Source organism: Haliotis rubra, unplaced genomic scaffold (genome assembly GCF_003918875.1).
Source record: "Haliotis rubra isolate DU_JTF1 unplaced genomic scaffold, ASM391887v1 Scf27, whole genome shotgun sequence".
NCBI lineage: Eukaryota > Metazoa > Mollusca > Gastropoda > Lepetellida > Haliotidae > Haliotis > Haliotis rubra.
Genome location: NW_025766780.1, coordinates 1,590,365 through 1,605,763, shown reverse-complemented (window position 1 = coordinate 1,605,763; position 15,399 = coordinate 1,590,365). Strand labels below are relative to the sequence as shown.

At 38.2% G+C, this 15,399-nt stretch overlaps 1 protein-coding gene across 3 annotated transcripts in view; it reads left to right on the top strand.

Moving 5' to 3' along the window:
* Positions 1-4,139: 4,139 nt before the first annotated feature.
* LOC124280561 (molybdate-anion transporter-like) overlaps positions 4,140-15,399 on the top strand; it is a 53,395-nt gene continuing 42,135 nt past the window's right edge. For all 3 annotated transcript variants that reach the window (XM_046716508.1, XM_046716509.1, XM_046716510.1), the window contains exon 1: positions 4,140-4,396. In XM_046716508.1, the coding sequence (XP_046572464.1) occupies positions 4,249-4,396 (148 nt within the window). In that variant the 5' untranslated portion in view covers positions 4,140-4,248. The remainder of the gene's footprint in view (positions 4,397-15,399) is intronic.

The following is a 15,399-nucleotide window of genomic DNA, read 5'->3' as shown; positions in this document are numbered from 1 at the left end:
ACGTCACCTACGTGACAGATTTCTGCCGGCTACACGAACCAGGGCTGAGATGTTTAGAGGTCGACTGTCCTCACAGACCATTCGAAATCGGTTGCGGGCTGCCAATCTCCATTCTCGACGTCCATATCGTGGGCCAATATTGACGCCGTTTCATCAACGTCAACGTCTGCTGTGGGCCCAACGTCACCTCCGATGGACCCAGAGAGACTGGAATCGAGTCGTTTTTAGCAATGAATCCAGGTTTACTTTTCAGATTCGCGGACGGCAGGCATAGAACGGTATGCCCGATGTTGTGTACAGGAAGTCGACAGATTCAGGGGCGGAAGTTGCATGGTATGGGGTGCTTTCTGTGGGAACAACCGTTCCCGACTTCTGGTCATCCGTGGAAACCTCACAGCTGCTGCTTACCGCGACCGGGTGCTCACCCCTGAACTCGTTCCTTTCATGGCGACTCATGGCCCAGGTCTACAGTTCCAGCAAGATAATGCTCGGCCGCATACCGCGATGTTGACACGAAATTTCCTTCAAAACGCTGGAATCAACGTCATGGACTGGCCATCGAGGTCCCCTGACCTTAATCCAATAGAGCACGTTTGGGATGCACTTGGGAGAAGGCTTCATGGTCTTAGGAACCAACCTCAGAATTTGCAGGAACTTGGCGCTGCCTTGCAAGAGCAATGGCGCAGAATCCCCAACCACGTGTTCACAAGCATCAGGCAGTCGATGAGGAGACGGTGTTTGGCAGTGGTGAATGCGCGGGGCGGCCATACACGATATTGAACTGAGAAATTTCGCATTTTTTATTCTTGTGACTTGACATTCTGTATACCCATGTTTTGGAACGGCGGTGTAGCCTAATGGAACTGATTATGGCACTGTCAGTGTATCAAGTACATCACACAGATCTCAGCAATGAAATAATAACAATTTAACCATCTTACCATCTCTTGTTCTTTTATAGTGCCCTGAAGAAAGAATGTGAAGTTTCTTTTTTTGACTCAGTATATATGCTATCAATGTATCATAAAGGCCTAAGTCTTATAAATGTTGTAGGACTAGTAGGACTGTATAATGACATTCTATTCAAGAATCTTAGTTATTAGAGGTCACATGAGATTTTGAAGCTCAAGGAGTTCATCTAAATCATGTTTTTGTTTCATTTTGCAATAGTTCATGCTAACACATGTTTATATTGGAGTTGAATCTGAATGATTCACTGACATACAGTAACAATAATTACATACTGCTTTGAAGTGCATTCTGTTGAAGCACACAACATTGACTATAAAAATCATGTTATACTATTACCTTTATCATTATGTTCGGAAAACTTTGTTGCCATACTTTAATTAAACATTCCACATTAAGGCTCTTAAATTTTATCTATTTGTAAACCATTGACACACAGTCATACACGATGGTTACAGGGAGCCTGAAAGTATGGTATAACAGCAACTAAGAAGATGATGTCGCACACAGAGAGCTATTATGAATTTGTGATGTACGCACTTGGGCAGAAACCTTCCAATCAGTATATCACACTATATATTGCAATATCTCTTAAATTATTGCAGTATTTCACAATATGAGAATCAGGGCAATACCCAGCCCTATGAAATTCCATTGATTCCTGTCGGGGCCTTTTGCATATTTGTTTGGATGCTCCATCACCTGATTCACTCTAACAAAAGGCACCTGGTTCTCTTATCCTGAGTTCACTTACTCTTGAGAATGTTTTGCATTAAAAGACCCCATTTCGCCAGCGCCTTGAGCATGCACTAGTTGCATGGATATGTGCGCTTTATAAATATCCTAATTTCGAAGAATAAACGTCCTTCACGACCAGCAAGCTGATCCTGGGGTACGCATGATCTCCCTCACGCACACATAAGAACATAACAGCATACTCCTGTGCCTGGTTTTCCTCTACGTGGTTTTCCAGGAATTAAAATTCCATTTTTTTTCTAAGAAAGCTTGGTGTGCTTTCGTAACATCTTTGAGATCTATGCAACACCCAGGCCAGCTGATTTCTGCCTGGCGCAAGTGAGTCAGAGACTTGTGTTCTCTCTAATGCCTCTAGCAATAATATTAGTAGCTATTGCTATCTGGATCTACTACTAACGGAACACCTTGATTATAATTTAATGCCAAAGGCTGCGGCTAAATCTGCCACAAGGGTTTTAGGACTACTTATTTCTAAGTTTATGACACTTGGAGGTATGCAGTTTTACACTTCTTCCAAGTTATACGACTGAGTGGTATGACCGTAATCCGTTAGGGCGCACAATATGGGGTAATATTGCGATTTATCTGAAATCAGTGCACTTCACAGGGCCATTCGGTTTTTCGCGGTGAGACTAAATATGCACAAACTATTGCTATTAATATACGGACACAGAGTGGGTCCCTTCTATTGTCCAACAATGGTTATGTATAGTTAGACAGTGGTATACTTGTAGAAATATGCCTGATCATTTAATAAAATGTGTTTTCTTACAGTCAAAAAGGCTTGTAGTTTATCGTAGAAAATGGAATTACCGTTCTTCGGCAAAATTTCGCAGCATATTTCAGACATCACTTCTCTTTTAAATGCTCAATTAATTTGTCCTCATTTGTATGATATCTCAATGAATGCCTATGTTTAAAACTGGCAAGAACTTTTATGGAAAGATAATTATATTACTGTTGGAAGAAAACTCCGTACCTACAGATCTCTTAAAGATTTCTGTTGTTGCAAAAGTTATGTCAGCAGTTACCGTTCCGCTTTTGCAAAAGTTAGATGTGATATTGCACCTTCAAGAATATGAACAGGCAGGTATAATTTAATGTTGAAGATTGAGTATGTTTTAACTGCACTGATCTTGTCAAAGACGAAGAGCATGTTTTATTATACAATGCCCCTTATATGATAATTCTAGAACAGCCATTTTACAAAATTTAATGTTACGGCTAAAATGTCCAACCTTTTAAAATTGTTGTTCTACAAACGTTTGTGTCCTTTTCAAACAAGATTTCGGTTTTACTGCCAACGCCTGCGTTTTAATACTTCAACGTAGAAAACATATTTTGTATGGATAAGATAATTATTGCTTTTTAGTTGTATAAATGCTTGTATATATACATATATTTATAATAGCTTGCTCATATTCGAAATCTATATATTTTGTGTTCACCTTCTCTCATAACTTAATATGAGTGGCGCTGTAGAATATTCCTGCTGTAGTAAGTCAGCAGTATAAGAATGTATAGCGAAGTGTCGCATCATAATATAAATATCCTACCTTTTTCTTACTCATCAACTTTTAATATGCCAATCAAACAGATCATTTCCAGATCATATACGACATTTTCAATAGATTTTAGTAGCTTTAGTTGAGATTATAGTTGTGATTGAACGTAACTGAATGTAGCCCAAGAATGGGGAAACATCAGCTAGTATTTCTAAAATGACAGATCGGGCTCAGGTCGGACTCAGATTATTGAACGGTCGAACCTGCATTATAGCTGCACTCAGAAGAAAACAGATATAATAATTTGTATGGAATTATTGTCAGTAATATATCACTTGAGTGTTACGCAATGTAAAATCAATTTCATGAGATGTTTGATATGTATACATATGTCATATACACACGATCTCGATAGAAGCCCCAAATCTATGTTTACGGTGAATATGTTAGCATTTCCTATGTACTCGTTTTCTATTGTCCTTTCTTGTATTCCCTTTTGGTAATACAGTCATCATTGAGCTGTCACGTTGGCGTAATACAAGCTTTCTCTCAGTATCAAGGGACACATTCATACACTGATTAGGCTGTATATAAATGTATTTCTGGTATTTTGTAAGTTTCCTTGTATCTTAACGTTCAAGTAGTTGTATGCTTTTATTATCGATAGTTATTTTATTTTATAGTTAATGAAGGGAAATTTTCTTCAAAGTTGCACTCTGACAACAGATCAAGGAATATCATGTTATGCCATGCCTCAACTCCTGTCAATTAATGACTATAATTCCGTGGTGATGTGCCCGCGAGGCAATATTCTGGATATATATCAGAAAGACGGTCGAGCGACTCCACAAAGCACATCGCCAGCATTGTGACGTGGTGCTCCTTCATTTGACGGGAGCGTTAGAGTTACCTCGCTTGAATTGACCGCCGCTTGTTCCACACACTCGAAGTCTCGTCAGGTCTTGTCAGTGTTCGTAATATTCTTTTGACTTGTTGACGTGCCGGTCAGATTCTAAAGATGAATATCTTTTTACTTGGATTTTGGATTCTCAGTTTCTTGTGTGCGGTTTCTTATATCTACACACGGACGACACTGTCAACGATTACTGAAGTTGGATTTGTGCAGTTTCAGCGAGCATACCTCGTCGTATATTTGCTGGCAATGGGTAGGTAAATTTATTTCCCTAATTACTCAGATGCAGTTCAAGTGTCGAGCAAGGTGAACCTTATATGCCATGTTCTCTGTGATAAGCTGGTACTACAGTGATATTTTCAGCTATTATAGCCTATTAAGAGGGGAACATATTCGTTACGTTATCCGGGGTGCTCCGGTCGACCAGGCTGGTGTTTTGATATTTTAACACGGTTGAATGATGTTGTTGGTAGGCTATCTGCATCCGACATACTATCGCCAGTATGTTCTGCACATTAACGGTTTGAAGGGAAAATTAAAAGTGTATCTAAATGGGGTATCATGATTCATATTTCGTGACTGACATAGAATCTTGATTGTCTCAGGTGATTTACAGTTATGTATCTATTGTTACCAGGCATCACAATGCAACAGTAATGAGGGATGGAGAAAGTGTTTCTTACACAGGATATGGAATGTGGACATGTACCCATATGAAATATGAACAATACCATACTTATGCTAGAACTGTACTCCACACCCAGGTGTTTATGTTGTTTAGGAAAGAGGGAGCAATTACGGTACCTCAATGACTTTCCAACTGATATCCCTGACAGAAAACAATGAGTGTTTAACACTACTGGCTACCGAACAGTTATCGCCATATTTTAGCGGTATTTACAACATCTCTCCGTCGTTCATTAAATTAATGAAACAGAATTAATTATGATACTTAATTAGCTATTCACCGATGTGTTCAGCCCGTTCACTGCCGCCGATCATGTTTTTATTTAACGCGGCGGAAGGGAATCATGGCGGTATAAATAGATGTTTTCTCATAACTAACTGTAACAGTTATCGCCATTCAAATTTCTCATGCCATTCGTGACATAATATATATTTATATCATACAGTGACCTCAAATAATTGATTGTGTGACTATTTGAGTGTTTCTTTTAAAGTAGATTGACAGGGAATGAAACAATTAATGACTTGTGAACCTGAACTTGCCATAATACAGGTCGCGGGACATCTTCTTCCCCCCTGCTGTAACAAAAAGTACTGCTGCATATAACTATAAATGCCAAGTCTGTGGTATCAGAATCTTGAGGTTTATCAAGGACAAGCACACTGTAACGTGAAGCCTATCGGAGTAGAAATTAGGCAGGCAATATAACATTTTTGGGTGAACAGAGTGGGAACTGATGTAAATAAAACCTACACAAATTGTAAATAACCTTAAAAAATGCATGTCATTTTTGTTATTTCTGTACAATTCTTTTTTTAATGTAATGTGTAAGCAATTGTCTTAATGTGTAAGACATGACTGTGTGGAATAATGTTTACTCTCAACACATTTCTCCTCAAAACCTACAGATTTACTGTACATTGACAGTTATGACATAAACCTACCGAAATTTAAGAGTTTTTACATTTTAATTTGTTTGAGGTGAGAGAATGTACATTTTGTGACACAGTGGTTAGTGTATCACTATGTTTTACTTTATGGTATGTATTTTTTGGTTGAAAGCATGTTTGATAGGTTATTGTGACCAAGAACTTGTTGAGGGTATCAGAAACATGTGCTAATATTCTGATTGACCATCTACACTTGTTAGAGGTGAAAAACTACCATTAATTTTGAGATATGAAATGGAATTAGATACATGAATTTAAGGTTAATGATTTCTGACCAATCAGAAGGTAATAGCATTCTTTCATGTCAGATGAAACATGTTTTTCAATTGCATTCAATGCAATGATGTAAAACACACTATAAGCATTTCAACTTTTTCCTCTTTTTGAGCAGTCAGTACATCAGGGAAATACACTCACACCCAAGTCAGTTTGCCAGGTGTTTATGGGAGTGTCCTCTACTATCTTTACTATCTAATAATGGTTTCAGCACGGTTATATGCATCACAGTAATGTGTGTTCAACACACACAATGGATGTAGAAAACTATGCATTGTGTCTTGATGGGTTGTACAATAGTGTTCTTTGTACCAAATTCTTGGCCAAAAACAAATATATAGTATCTGTAATCAAAGTACATGTAATTGAACTCTTGTAGCATGCTACACCATTTTATTACTTTACAGGACTCCAATATTTCCTGTGTAAGACATTGCTGGAGTATTGCTAAAAGCGGCATAAAACTCAACTCACTCACTGTAAGAACCGTTGAACTTAGCAACGAAGGGCCCTGTTGAACCCAAATTTTGTAAGTCAATCTAAACCCTGTTTCTGGTTAACTTGCATCACAGTATCTGTTATAAAGACACTGGAGAAGAAACTGAAAGGGTTTGATGAAAAACTGTTGCAATGGAGCAAATGCAAAACATGTCATAATTGATTTCTGTGTAAGTATCAGTATCAAGCTAAAATAAAACTAAACCATTTTGTCAGGACATTTAACAAATATATGATTTAATATGCTACCATTTTTTTGAGGAAATATACAGAGGCCCAGATAAGCTGCGTATTCGGGTAAAATACGCATAGAATTACGCATTGAAAAATAATTGTTGCGTACCAATTACGCATTTAAAATGTTAGATACACAACAAGTTTAAAACAAATGCGTACGGAATATATTTATAAAAATCGCTTGCGTAATGAAAACGATTGCTTTCCAGTTGTATTGTTAGTATAGGACAAGTGTTGTAATGTCAGTATAGGATGAGTGATTTTTTATGACATCATTTCCATTATATTTAAGTTGGTTTTGATTAGGTATGACATAAGGCAGAACATACCTGCTTAGTAAACTTGCTCAATGACATGATACTCAGGTGAGTAAAGTGACTGAAATACGCACATATTTGAAAGCAGTGGGTAACGGAAAATGAAATACCCACTCAACATTCATAATACCCACTCCCAAAAAATACAGTGGGTACAGTACCCACATGAGCTAAATCTTATCTGGAGCTCTGAATATACACTTTAATGGTGCCTTTTACCAGGGGTGTACAATAAAATTGGTTGAGAGAATGTAAAGCGCTGATAATAATTTCATTATGATTTTCACATATGTCATACTAAAGTGCAGAGTAACAAACAATCAGTGTAGACATCCTCCATTATCAGGATAATCAGGTGTGTCTCACTTGAGGAAAGGCTTGTTTTCGTTAAGATAAGGCAACTCACAGGAGACAAACACTATTGCAGGTTTATTATGTGCTAGTTAATCAACCAAGCAACTATTTGATCACAATTCACATGGACTTCTTGTTGCTCCTGATTGGAGGCTATGATGTATTTTGCTGGCTCACACTGATCCATAGATTAACCCAAATAATCTATATTAATGGATTAATATCGCCTGCAAACATCAGAAACCAAAGGAAATGGGATAAACTAGTAACTGTGATATTTGTTTCTGCATAACCTTTGAAATGAAATTCATGTGGGACACTCAGCGTCTCACATCAATATGGCTAGCATGACTAATGTTGCTGCAAGTGTTACAGCTTCTGAAAAGAGTCTTGCTGAGCTCACTATAAATACACAGATGAAATTCAGGACTCTGCTGACAATTTAAAAGTAGATGTTTTTGACAAGAAAGAAAACATGACGTTAGAAATCATGATAGTGAAATCATGAAACTGTGCAAGGAGATATCACCAAAAGAAGCCATCTCATTCAGCTAAACAAACAACTTGTCCTTAAACTAGACTAACAACTAGTCTCTGAAATGAACATATATTACAGAAAAAAAGCTCATAGTGAAAAAAATAAAATATAATGAAAAGGAGCCCTGAGACTTTCTTCATCTCTGAAGCTGTGGAAATCTAGACTTGCCACATTTTCTAGACTTGTGTGGGCTTTCTTGGATATATTTGCTTCAGGGTCTGTATGACAGACAATCCTTAAACATGTTAAAGGAAATACACAAAACTTATATGATATAGCGGAATCCTCGGAAGAAAATGCAGAATGGTTATATCAGGCATTCTTTCTCAATAATCTAAAGTCACTCAGGGTGGTGCATTGACTCTCTGTTTCGGTGTACCAGAAGAAACACCGCCCTACATCACCTTCCGTATTATCGCTACTTTCATCCGTATCCTGGATCAGGAAGCAGTCTTTAGAGTCAGGAAACTACAAAAGAAACAGGGGATCAGTATTAAAACTGACCTGTCAGCCCTGCTAAGGAAAGGATATGCAATCCAGAGTAGGGAAGCTGCATCATTTTATGACACTGATAGTTTAGGATATTTAGAAGCATGGTTTCTGCTGAAGTAATCCCTGCATCCTGTTATGATAGGGGTCTTGGGTCCAAGTGAGGGTTCCGCTGAAACCCCTTATCTAACTGGCGTGCTGGTCTGCTTAGGGGAACTAACTCAGCAAAGAGTCCAAAGTCACAAGAAGCTAATCACAATTTTATTTACAAGAATGGAATAACATGGGGTGGCCACAGAGAGTCGGTACAACCCTCTGGGCTGAGGGCTAGAGCTTACCTGTGTTGGGAGTCTAAACCCTACTGGCCATCGTTTGGTTTTCAAACTTTTTATCTACAATTAAAACAATAAAGAGATTACGATTGGTTGACTGATACAAAAATGGGTGTGCCCTACATTAACCAATGAAATACAGAATATACAAGATGGGGTGTGTCCTACAAAAAAAACTTCAATGACCAGACAGGGGAGTACTTAATCCTGCTAATCCTATTTCAACTGGCACTAATCTCGTTGGCACTTTAACTGGATGCTTGGATGCTTACCCTGGGCAAGATCTTAACGAGCCTACTTTGATGTGTCAATTATAGATGCTTGGATTACAATAGATGCATTTACATGTCTTTATGACCCTAAATTTTTCAATAGTTTGTCTGTGAGATGAGTTTTACTACTTTTGACTGGAGTCTTTCTCTAAGCTATTACTGATACATGATGAAACTAATATTCTATATTTATATTTTCCTAATATCTGAATCCTAATATATCGCTTGTAGTGGTTATAATTAATAATGAATTTTGTGTGAATAATTATTCCATGATAACCCCACCAATGAACCAGGATCCACATGGTGTCAAGTTGGCTGATAGACAGTGTCACATGATATGGACATGTAAACAGTATGAATCTCTCTGTTACATGTAACTTATTGTTGATAATGTTTTCACAAAGACAGTAAATCAACTCAAATATTTAGTCATTTTTTTATTTACACAACATATATAGATTGTAAAGTTTCTAGTATATGTGGACTAAGTTATTTTTTATAAAGTCAACATGTTGACAGATTATACGTTTTGTTTAGTTCGTTATATATTTTCTCTAATACAGGCCTACCAAAGAAAACTTTCCCACTGTGCAGAAAAACGCAGAAAAGCCCACATTAATCGTGGAAATAGCAACATAAACACATTACCTCGCTACTGAAACAGTAAAAACGGCAACGAAAAACTATGAAACTGCAACATTTTTATATCAGCGAACTTTGACCTCTACTGCGCATGCGCATTACGATCCGGGCTTCTTTCCAATTTCCGAGCAACCGTGAATCGCCTCGCGTCGAAAAAGTATTAAATATGTCGAAATAATTGCTGTCAATCGTTTCATATGAATGGAAAGTAAACTAAACAAGTGTGCACACAAGTATCATGATGATAAATGCCAAATAACACAACAGAAATACTTAAAAAGGGAATGTAACTTTTGTCTAAGCTAGGAAAATGTCAACATGCGGTCGAGACTTCCTCTTCCATGTGCACATGCGCAAAATCGAAGTTGCGGGCTCCTCGTTTTATGATGCAGTGTTTAAAGTTGCCGTTTTTACTGTTTCGGTAGCGAGGTATTATGTTTATGTTGCTATTTCCACGATTAATGTGGGCTTTCCTGCGTTTTTCTGCACAGTGGGAACGTTTTCTTTGGTAGGCCTGTAATATCAGTCTATATTTCAATAAAACATTTCAATGTGTTTGGTTTAACCTGTCAGCCCAAAGGCTATTTATAGCATGCATGTGCAAGGACGGAAAAGTAAGGTAAATGGGTGCAAACACGTGTTGCCTGATGGACTCTCACAATATTGTGTCATTGTGTGATATTTTTTTCAGTGTTTAATGTTTTGAGGACATTTTGGACTGTCCAATTGCTATATTCTTCTTCAATCTGGACTACATATTGAATACTGTGAGCACATGTGAACATGTACTGGCCCTTGTGAAAATAAGTGTCATTGATACAGTAATAAATCCAAATGTTCATGTCTTTAACAAATATTTCATTGGAAAACCAGTAAGTCCCAGGCACTTGTTAATTATTATATACTAGCCACATAAATAAACTGTGCATTTTCAAAATATTATCCCAGTTGATAAGCACGATAACAATGTCAAAGTTACATATAAACTGTAATGGAGGGCTCATGAGACCATAACAAGTCGGGAGAATTTCAATTGAAAAGTCATTCATAATGACGTCACAAGTCCACAAGCGGGACAGGGGTCAAAGGACCATGTCACAAGCTCAATAACGGGTATGTCCACCATTGGCATTCATCTCGTCGATTCATCTCGTCCCAAACATGCTCTATCGGGGAGAGATCCGGTGAATTTGCAGGCCAAGGCAGTAAGTCAACATTGTGGTGTTGCAAGAAATCCAAAGCAACCCTTGCCGTATGAGGGCGGGCATTGTCCTGTTGGAATGTGAACCCAGGGCCATGACGTTGCAGAAAAGGAATTGCCACAGGTCGAAGAATCTGATCCCTGTAGCCCACACCAGTTAAGTTGCCCTGAACAATCACCAAAGGAGTTCTTTGGCGTGCTGTTATTCCACCCCAAATCATCACGGAACCACCACCAAAGCGATTCCTCTCCAAGACACAGGCCTGTGCATAATGTTCTCCCACGCGCCTATAGGCACGTTGGACGCCCATCACTATGGGAAATGCTAAACCTGGACTCATCTGTAAAACAACATTTCTCCACCAAAACAAGGGTCTGCGGACATGATTTCGCACCACATTCGGGCGAGCTTGTCGATGACGTTGTGTCAGGATAGGCCGTATGACGGGAAGTCGTGGTCTGATCCCGTGATGACGTAAACGTTGTCGAACTGTGTTGGGGTGGATACGGCGAAGTCCTGGGATGGTTCGGGCAGTCATCACTGCAGTATGAAACCTGTGGCGAAGATGGGTCACCCTTATCCATCTGTCCTGTCTTGGCGTTGTTACACGTGGACGTCCAGAACGTGGCCGATCGATGATGTCATTTGTGTTCTGGTAGCGTCTCACCAGTGCAGAAATGGTGTTCCGGTGGCAGTGGAAATGTACAGCCACCTGTCGTTGAGACATTCCCCCACGGACCATCCCAATGGCCTCATAAGGTTGTGCAGACGTGAGCCTTGGCATGCTATGCGTTTCAATAGCCGTTTAATTTTTTGAACGATCGCAAGGGCAGGGGTTGAGCTTTCCAAAGTGACAGTATTGTGTGGCATTCATTTGCTCTGTTTCTCTTTCCCGGAATGCACGTGCAACAACGTATTGCACGTCTCAAGGACGAACCCTCTGACGTCACGGAACGTGGCACGTGCATGCATGTTGGATACATGTCACTAATCTCTGAGTTTGAATCCTTAAGTGTCTACACAGGTTTGATAAATTTAGATTTTAAATTTTTGTATGCACAGTTTCTTTTTGTGCCTAGTATAGATACAGCTATCTCATCCATTTTTGTGGAAGCCGTGGCGGTGTCTGACTTTGTGTGCTGGATCTAGTTCTTTTGACAGAATTCTATATAGAGTGGTAATGTCTTCTAAACAATCTAAATCTTCAGTGTCAATGTCTTCTATTTACAGATCTGAATTCCTCTCATTTCTTCTTTGAATTTTTAAAACTGTGATTTCCATTCTGATAGTTTGGATAACAATGTTCACTAACATTTGAAAGTCGTTTCTTACTTGTTCTTCTATTTCCAATATGTCATTTTCCAGGGATCAAAATACCTTGTGCCGGGCAAATATTGAAGTGGAACAGATGAAATATTTCAACAGTGCCTTGGCAGCACACACAAAATTAAACAAATAATACTCACCATGATTCATATAATGAAAAATGCAATAAATTTGACCAATTAAAATGATTGAAAACCAGTTTTTGCACCCCATGAAACTAGTTATTGGTAAACAATGTTGATATGATAATAATGAATGATTTTAGACGATATGCCTCCAATGATACAATGACTATGCCTCCTATGATATGATGACTTCCTCTTATGATATGACTATGTGAGTATGTCATGTACGAAACGATGATATGAACAGTGCCAATGAACTCTTGAACTGAATTGATAAGTCATAAAAAAAAAATTATTTGATCATATTTAGTTATTAGCAATGCTATAGATTTTGTTAAATTTCTGGGTTTTCCTTGTATAGTTTCAAAACAAACTTTCAACAGATACACAGAAGGTTATCGATGGATGGTAGATACTGTGCATCACAGTTTGAAACATCCTTGTATTGATCAGGAAAATACTAAGTTAATAAGTTTGGTGAAAGCTGAAATGTCTTTCTCTAAACCAGTTTGTTCTCATATCATACATAACCAGCAATGGTTTGGAAGTAAAATACAGACAATACAATCTGGTCAACAACATATTGTCACTGTCTTGTCTTTTGGAATTTCTGGGTTGATGTCATGGTGATGTGATGTAACATGTCCTTGGTGCTAGGGTTGACTATTGAACTTGAAGGGGAAGCATCTATTCCGATAGCAATAGTTTGTTGCATCATACTATTGCGATAGCGATAGGCTATTGCGACCTACTATTGCAATACTATTTAATGCTTTTTCTCCTTGAATTGTCTCTGACATTCGAAGTCATTCCCCAATGTATAGTTTATATGAAATAAAAACACGTTGAAGTGGTTTCAGTCTCCTTAAATAACTGACATGAAACTTGAAACCCAGATCAAGTTAACAGTTAAACCTTTCACTTATTGTTATTCACAATTTCATACTCCGAGTCGCATGCTGTATTTGCTGCGAAGTTTGTTTAAGAGTAACAGGGGCGGATAACTCTAAACCAAAGAGAACGTGTCTGGTACTTCCTGTATTTTAGCCCTGCTCATTTATCAACGCAAGTCAGTTACTTAACTATTGATAGTCACACATACTATCGATGCATCAATAGGTTTTTGTTTCTACCATCGATTAATTGCTATTGGAGACTCAACAATTGCAAGGCCAAATAAAAAAATGTTGTGGTTCCGATTACACCAATTTAAAATTTAGGGTAGGTAGAAAGGAATTCTTCTTTTTTTCACATTTTTTTTAGAAGTAATGTATGAACTAATAACACATTTATCAGTGTATAATTGTTTATTCAGTCAAGCTTGTGGCCATCATGTCTATCAGAATGACCGATGTCCATTGGTGCTGAGCAAAAACAATGGTATCTGAAAGCTTATTTTATTCTCTTTATGAATAACGCAATCCTTAAACGCAACTTGTGATTGAGGCCAGTTCGGCAAACACCGACAACACCACTTGCGACAGGTTTCGATGTACGGAACAATCATTTACATTTCATATATGGCAAGTGTTATCTGGTTTGGAAGCTGTTCGCCTCGAAGTTTCAATTATCGATTTCAGGCAAGTCGTAAGGGATAATAAGTCTTCTATTGTATCCATAGGAAGCTAAAGTGAGTGCATATGCCCCAATATATATATTATAGACCAAAATATTGCCGAAAAAGCCTGAGCGACTTGCTTATAACACCAACATTATTGCCCAGGAAGGTGTGTGGCGAGTTGTTGTCACCCATCTCCCATGTCCAGGGGCAATAACAAACATATACAAACCACAGTGTCCATGCCATCCCCAGAGTTGTCTGAGGTGGGCATAGGTGCCTGTCTTTACTGGTGTTCTTTGTGTCTGAGACCAGATGGAAGTGTGATAGTGGTCAGATGGAAACCAGATCAGAGGGGTGCTAAAGGAGCCCAAAGTCACACCTGTGGATTGGAGCCATGGCATTGGCTGATTTGTGTGCTGGTACATGTCCTAATATACAGACAAACTTTATGGATAAACAACTTCTTTATTTGGATAGGTGCCTAAAGAAGTTGTTTATCCATAAAGTTTGTCTGTATATTGCTCTCCAACTTCTAAACAATGCCACTCAAAGAAGGTACAGAGTGCTGATTGAAGAGGACACCCTTTCTCAGCCTCCCACATCTCTTGGTTTTCATTGCATCCCACAGAATAATGATTAAGCTTGATAAATAAACTCCAAAGACCCATGAATATGTTTAGCTTTCTCCTCAACTTTTTGTCGCTATATGGCAGGGCTCACCACTTCAACATGTTCCTACATGTTTCAGATGGAGCCGTGCAAAGAACTGCAGTGCATACATTAATCATGTTAATACCAAAGAGGCTGTAATATTGCCAACTTACTTGAATTATGTGCCACATGCATTCGTACATTCATAAACTAAGAAATTCATTCCTTGTGTTATGAATCAGCTGATTGATTTTATTTGTAATAATGAATATACACTCTGCAGATTGAAGGGATATATTCTGATATGAATGTCCTATTTGCACAAGGAAGTGACACCGTTATGGAGGTTTCACGTACCCAATTATTTCGCTAATAGTGACTGTGAGCCACACTTGTGCATGAAGGAGTCCTGTGTTATTCATGAGCATAAGGTAATATTGCATATGACCGAACTTATTGAGATCGTGGTGCTGCCACCACTCTCTTAAATAAAGGTACAGGTTGCAGATTCTAAGTTTGAAACCACCAAAACATTATTTTGATTTGCTGTCTCAAGTTAGAGCAGTCCTAACTTATATGTGTGTGTGTTGAGTATGTTTAAACAAATAATACTAACAACAACAACAACATCCACATCATTTCTATCAGTATTATTAAAGAAAATATGTTTTAATTTTTGAACAAATACTACTGAGAAAAGAAATTGTGTGATTGGACCTGGAACATCAGTAAAAGAAAACAACATGAATATGTCCAAACTGATATTCTTTCACTCACGCTTTTCATAATTCACTC